Source organism: Elaeis guineensis, chromosome 1 (assembly GCF_000442705.2).
Source record: "Elaeis guineensis isolate ETL-2024a chromosome 1, EG11, whole genome shotgun sequence".
Classification (NCBI taxonomy): Eukaryota; Viridiplantae; Streptophyta; class Magnoliopsida; order Arecales; family Arecaceae; genus Elaeis; species Elaeis guineensis.
Genome location: NC_025993.2, coordinates 29,390,672 through 29,398,139, shown reverse-complemented (window position 1 = coordinate 29,398,139; position 7,468 = coordinate 29,390,672). Strand labels below are relative to the sequence as shown.

General features: G+C 37.3%; 1 protein-coding gene across 1 annotated transcript; it reads left to right on the top strand.

The window, feature by feature from the left end:
* Nucleotides 1-4,758: 4,758 nt before the first annotated feature.
* LOC140854719 (uncharacterized) lies at nucleotides 4,759-6,750 on the top strand. The gene is made up of 5 exons (XM_073250778.1): nucleotides 4,759-5,050; nucleotides 5,154-5,203; nucleotides 5,300-5,375; nucleotides 5,838-5,881; nucleotides 5,968-6,750. Exons 1-5 carry the CDS (start codon nucleotides 4,987-4,989, stop codon nucleotides 6,160-6,162), a joined length of 429 nt encoding a protein of 142 aa, XP_073106879.1. The 5' UTR covers nucleotides 4,759-4,986; the 3' UTR covers nucleotides 6,163-6,750.
* Nucleotides 6,751-7,468: the final 718 nt, after the last annotated feature.

Genomic DNA, 7,468 nt, shown 5'->3' with positions numbered 1-7,468 from the left:
AAGAATATAAGTCCTTAATCAACTTCCAACCGAAGATCATTAATTTCTTTTGACAAGTCCGAGAATGTCCTTTAGCTGGACGAGCACCCTTCACTAGAGCATGGTGAGTAGACCTTTGGCTAAATCTTCCATTTGGTCTTCGGAATAAAGTGCCAAAATTTTAATCGTCTTGCTTCTTCTTCTTCCTTTTCTTTTCCTTCTAAAAATTCTTTCTTTTTTTTCTCTTCTCCTTTTTTTTTTATAGTAGCTTGGCTTGTTCTCGGATATGTTATGTACAAGACGAAATGAAGAAATGGTTCTTATATTTACCTTCATCACCCAAATTGCTTGTGTTGGATTGTCCATCGAATATTAAGATAGCCAAATTTGGACTATATAGTTGGGATAGAGTTATAGAATATAATCATCCAAGATCATTTGAGTGCCTCAGTATAAGGCCACAATATCATAATGTTCTCGAATATTAGTTGAGAAAGAAAGACAAACTCAAAGACTATGATAAGACAAGACCATGATAGGATGAATTAAGCTTATGTACAAGCTGGCCAAAAAGGAAAGATAGCTATAAGTATCTCAAAGATAATGCTTGCAAGAGATAGACGGAATCAAGATGAGAATCCTATAATGGTTGAGGCTGACAGTAGAGTCATGGATCAAGAAATGTGTCAAAGTTGCTGCTTTATTACAGTACAGCATAGCCACTTATGGGCTTTTGAGTTGGTGTTCGATTGGGTTCTAAAGATCCTAGTCAATTCTAGGATATCATTCGGTTCCAGCTACTTTTGGAGTGTCTCCATAGGAGTATCTAGAGTTTGAGTTTTCGGATTTAGCTCTCTAGCCACATAGGCTCACATAATGGTTTTGTCCTAATTACTTCTAAGGTATATCTTCATGGGAGTATCTGAAATTTGGCTCGCTGGGTTTATCTCCCTAGATCCATACTAGAGTGTTTCTATGGATTAGTTGTGCAAGTTCGAGGTATCACATTGGAAAAGAGCTAAAACATAATTATATCAGTAGCAAAAATATAGGAATGATTTTGCTTATGTCAAAGTTCGCTATTCAGTGTTCTCCTCATCTGGTGGTTCTGATCTTGTCAAGAGTTTGGCCTTGTTTTCTAACTTTCTAAGTCATGGGCTCTATTTGCTGTTGGTTCTTCATAGATTAAGATAATTACTTCAGCAAGTGATCTGTTTCTATCCAACTTGTCTAGAGGCCAACTATCCAGCTTAGTATTTTCTCGTCAGTTCCTAATATAGTGATGAAGATAGATAAGTCAGATGAAGGCTTTAATCTCATCCTTTAGTTGGAGAGATACTTCAGGATCATGTCCATGGTGCTTGTGGAATCAACAAAATTTGTTTGAATTTTTTTTGCTTGCTAGATTTTTTGAATTTCTTTTGCTTGCTAGATTTTTCATCCTTCGAGGTTGACCAAGGTACCCCTGATTTTGGATTTTTATCATAATTTAAGCCTATGGAGCATTGAGAGGGGGGATCGACCTTTCCAACCACCAAGGTGGATCATAAGATCGTGTGGTGATCGTCTCGTCTTGACGATGCATGCTTCCAAGCTCTACTTTTTCTCTTTGGCTAGCTCTAACACTTTTTACTGCTCTCTTCCCTTGCCATTTTTTTTTCCAAGTAGCTCTAGCCTTTTCAACTCTTCTATACTTATTCCCACAAGAAAAGAGCTTACCTAAGTCGGGCTTCTTATCTAGTGAGAAGCTGAAGTGTGAAAGCTTTAGTCATTCATCACTATGGCCACAGCAATATATGGACTAGTTTAGCTTATGAGAGATCATTGATCATTTTCATATTATCTTTTATGTGGGCTCTTTGCTTCTGTAGGACTTGATCTAGTAATACATCTCTCTGATCTCGTGTTAGAGGCTAGTCTTTTAGTTATGCATTTTTTTCAGCTAACATATAGAGAGTTTTCAGAGTCGAAGCTTGTATTGGAAAAAGAGGGGGTCATGCTCCTACATTGGATTTTAGGAGTGATAATATTATTCACTGTCTATGCTGAAATCTCTTGATGATTTAGTTGATTGGCCAAAGGATTATCAGCTTATTGTTATAGATCTCATACTATAGCTAGTAGGATCTATGGTTGTTAGGCAAGTAGATCGAATCATTCTGCATCAATAACTTTTGCAGCAGATTAGGAAGACTGGGCCCTCAAAGGGTTGCACAAGGAATCATGTGGAATTGGTCGAGTTGGCATCCAACGATTGCTTCTTTGAAGCCTTATGGCTTTTCTCCTTCTATTTCTATAGATGGTGCCAGTCTGTTATTATCAATCTCGAGACATTGGTGTTCACCTCTATAGGTTTACAAAATAAAGGATAAAAGAGAAAGTCTCGTTGGATTGATTTTAGCCAAGCCCTTCGATGTTTAAGTCAGTAAAGATTTTTGAATGGAAAGCAAAGGAGAAAGAAAAAATAGAGAATAGAAAGATAGTGTCTCCCCTAGCCAAGATGATTTTTGTTATCATTATTGCTATCTTTTTAGAGAACCATCCAAACCTATTATAGCTAGAGTCTGAATCTTTCAGTATCACATTCTAACAAATTAGAGGTCATACCACAATGACTATTGATATAGAATAATAACCTTGAGGATATGTTGCAATAAGCTGGCAAATGGCAAGACCAATATGCGTTTAAGATGATTGAAGCCTAGCTGCTCCTTCTGTGAGATGGCTCTGTTCAACATGAGTTAGCGATCGAGTTTATAAATTCGAGTTGGAAAGATTGATCTTAAGACTCTAATGCTTCTGCTATGCTTTATCTATCCTCTACTTTTGACTAAAGAGATCGATCCGATCCATCATGAAGGACCCTTAGACACATGGGGAATCGGAGCATAGATTGTGCATTGGATGAATCCTTATGCACTATAGCACACTAGTTATTAATTGCCACAATAGAAAGAATGACATGTTATAACATGGTGGTTGGGTAAATGTAGAAGAAGAGGAGAATGAAGGGGATTTTAAAGATTTATAAGAGAAAAGGAGTTTTTGTGTGCAATCCACCATAATAGATCAATAAGTCATCAACATCGAATCTTTTTTGTTTTCCTTTTAAGAATACATTCATCATAGTCAAATCACAAAAGCCATTTTACAACTTTTTGCATGGCAAGATGGATGTAGACTCTCTACCATAATAACCCTAGATAACTTTTAATATAGACCTTACATCTTATTAGAGAACTCTTAATATAATTAAGATTCTAAAATTAAGAATAAATTTATAAATAAATTATATCCAAATTTTTCTGTCGCTTTCTTATCCCAAAGATATTAAAATTTAGCCAAGGACTATGAAATATTAAATATAAAACTCTAAAAGACTTATGAGTTTAGGATTATTGAAATTTGGTATCCGCCTTCATGAATTTTTTTGGTTCAATATAGATTTTGGCAAGCTTCAACCACCGAAGTTGATGGATCTCTGGATTTGTATTGTATTATATCACATTAGTATCTCATTTGAAAATTTTTTGAAAAGCTAATTATAGATTTTTCTCTCCATCGGAACAATAAGGAAATTATATTTATTACTAAACTTATTGAAAAGAATCAATTTGCCGGTACCCAATCTGTATACATTAAAGGCCGCACGATGGCTTGTCAATTTGTTGGTAGCAAGTCCGGTTCAAACACTACAACTTATCGGTCTTTTCTTATTGATAAAGATCATACATGTTAGGTCATTGGAAGTGTGGTTCTAAATTTTAATGCAGATGTATAAAGGAAAAAAGATGCAAGCATATGCTAGAAATGGAAGCTCAGTTTCAGGAATACTACAAAACAAAAAAAAAGGGCTCGTACTCGGAGGCGTGGGGGCTCGGGAATAAATTATTAATTCAATGTGGGGGCAGTTTGTAACCTAACAAAGTAACAAGAAAATAATTTAGAAAATGAATGGTGTCAATGCTTCAATAAGTTTGAAACATAGAACACAGTCTGAGGAGATGGTCTCCAGATGACAATGGATAGGGCAGCATGTAGAATCCTCTCTAACGGTACACACAGTCTTTGTTTAAGAGGTATACAATAAATTTTTCTTTCAAACATACCCTCCATTGCCCGGGTTGATGTCACAGCGAACATTAGTTTTCTTAGTTGTGATAACATTCACTGTAAGTAAGTGGCTACAGAAAGTCATGTGGACTATAGATTGGGTACTTGCTATAAACATTTTGATGAATACGCATGATAAATTTAACACACTTTTTAACATAAGGACTTTATGTTCTAATGGTCCTTAAGATTTCTAGAAGCTGTAGTTATTTGAAAAAGATAAGTATAATCAGACCAATTATTAATTATACTGCTGGAGATGAAAATTGATAATTGGTTCCATTTATTGGACCGAACCGCATGGGTCCCTGAGTTAACTCGGCCGATTTTCCAGTTAGCTGGAACCTTCATGTATAATATTTTGTACTTAAGAAACAAGCAGGGCCCATTGATACAAATTTAATTTTTGGAGGACCAAATAAAAAAGATCATTCTAACATTCTCGACATTCTTGCAAGTTATAACATATTTTTTCGGTCCGACCGGAGAGGGCAATTTAGGAACAAGGGGCATATAACCTGAACAAGGTCCAAATTTTAGGGAAACATCCTTCCTTAAAGAGTGACAGTTACCGTATAGAAAAGGATACAATAACATTAAAAATCATAAATTGTCATTCATATTTTTTTATATTTTCAGGAAGATCTTGGCTTTTGGGCTTTGACGCATTTATCTTTGGAGTGGGCCATGGTTGAGGACCAATGGCATATATATTAGGGGAGTCAAGGGGTTTAGACGCTCATCCCCCAGCATCTCAACCCTTTCTTTCTACTGCCTCTTGGATAGAAAAGGAGGAAGCCTGCCTCCTCTTTTCAGCCTTCTTGAAACAGCATACAACTAACTTTTCTCCTATACCTTTCTTTTCCCATCTCCTTGTAGCTCACTTTGGAGCAAATGAAGCCTGTCATTCCAGTGGTTTCTCTTTTGCTACTGCTTCTCCTAGCCACAACAACTCAAGGTACACACAAAAGCCTTGACATTTGCATTAAAAAGCATCCTTTATTCGCATGAATGAAGCAGTACACCTGACCATTTGGTTTTCCTTTAATTCTCTTCTTTAGGGATCAGATTGGATGAAGAGACCTTGGCTGCATTCCACAATAATATCCATGTGAGTTGCTTATAGATACACCACATGGTGTCTTCATAGGAGTTTCCTTTCTTGCAGTGTGACGCTAATATGTTCGCATACCTTTTTTGATATCAGGAGAAGGCGAGTTCAATGGGAGGAGTGAGTAAAGTTGCAGGAGTGGCTCCTTGTGGAATTAATGGTCATTGTTCAGGTACCATGACGGAGAGTTCTATTAAAGAAGTTAAAGAAGTCCAACACAACCTACCAGGGTTCCATGAAGATTACTTTGGGCCTAAGCGTCACAAGCCTAAGCACCACTGAAATCTTTCATGCCCTCATAGTGTGCTTCTCTTTTTCTTTATCTTTCAGGTCATACCTTAGTGTATTCCATAGAAAAGAGTCTTTGAGGAAAGAAGCCCTCTCTCCACATGTATGAAACCCACCAGTTTTGTGTTGAAATCTATTACATTTTATTACTCAAGGAGACAAGCTTCTGTGACAAACTCCCTCGTCTCCAGTCTCTCTCTCTCTCTCTCTCTCTCTCACATGTACCTTAGAATCACAATCTATGCAATATATCACCAAAGTTGAGGAGTTTGAAATAACACCTTATACTGTGAACCAGTATCAGGTTTCATCTCCTAAAGTTGTTCCACTCTGTCTATTGATGCAGGGAGGAGCAGAAAACTCATGAACAAGAACATGGCCACAGTTAAGGTAGGTTTATCACCTAACAACTAACAGTAGGCTTCTATCAATGGACGCACTCTTCCTCCTCCTCATGATTTCATGGTCATCCACAGAACGAGAGGAGCGAGGAGTCAGTCTTTGACGCTGCACAAAGCCATCATCCTTCCAAGGAAGTCATCGATAGCAGTGGAGAAGACCTCCATGTGGAGCCGCCTTTCTCGAAGCACCCGCAGACCTACCCCGACACTTTAGATATAGCAGGAATGGATTATTCCCCTGCAAAGAGAAAGCCTCCAATCCACAACTGAGATCCAAATAAGCACAAACTAAAACCTACAGCTTAGAAGAATAGAATACTGGATGCTGGACAGCAATACCGGAAATGCTGCAGTTTTCTTGGGCGAGGCCCCATTTTGTAGATACTGCTATAAATATTCTATCAATTGACATATTATCTACTTCATGATTGAGCATTTGATCACCTTGCCATTGGGAGTAGGACCCAACCCACGTATAGTGCTTAAATTCTAGATGAGTGGGAGAGACAAGGATGGTGATAAGTTTGTCTCATGCGTGTGCCCCTTTGCGAAGGGTTTTTATTCATTTCATGGCTGGGGTACCATGGCTGGAGATGGAAGGAAGGTGAATAGTTGTAGCCGATATCACATTATGGAGTGGGGCTGCGGTGTTCTTCACATTGATTTCCAATGGCTTCACGTTTTCACCAGGGGTTGTGCATGCATGTGATCCGGTCGGTGATGGTGGATAGATGCGGAAGTGATTTATTGCATGCTGACATTGGAGGGTGCACCCTTAACAGTGGGTAGACCCATGTATGTAGACTGATGCAGAACATGAACAAGGACACTTAATGTGTCCTGGCAAAATTAATGAAAGGCTTCTTCCGATAGGGAATTATGATGATTGGGAAGGGGATCAGGTTTTAGGCATATCTGCTAGAGGTCCTCAGGAGGCTATGGGATTTAGAGAACATATACTGAACAAAAAATATTAATCAGTGATGGTTTTCTGTTGCTACATTTTCTTCCATAAAAATACTAAGACTTGCATACATTAGCACTCATGCATGCCTGTCCGTTAAATACCAAGCTATACACAATCAGGTTAAAGTATATATCAATTGGACATGTAGGGGAATGAGCATGATTTGTTTTCTCAATTGGTATTGATAATATTAAAATAAGAAAACTGAAGTGCAGGCATGGAATTTTGATGTCATTAACTCTGATCAAGCTAATCTTTTTGAGTGAGATTCTGAATTATTACAAATGATACTAGAGTAAATCTGGCTCATGACCAATATAAACTAGAGAATATTGCAGTAAGGATTCATTTAGGTTAGTCATATGTTGGTCATGATATTTGTGATTAGATTTATAATATATGTGATTAGATTTGAATGGATTTAGAACTTTTACTACATGTTTGGTACTCTCAAATAAGTTATGCATTGGACATATTTTGGGTACATATAAAATATAAGAAAAAAAATCTAAAAAATTTCTTTTGACTAGCCTTTTCGCATGAGGTCCTGCATTATTATACTAAGTCTAATCCTTTTTAATGGATAATCTTGCCGGATAGGGTAGCAAA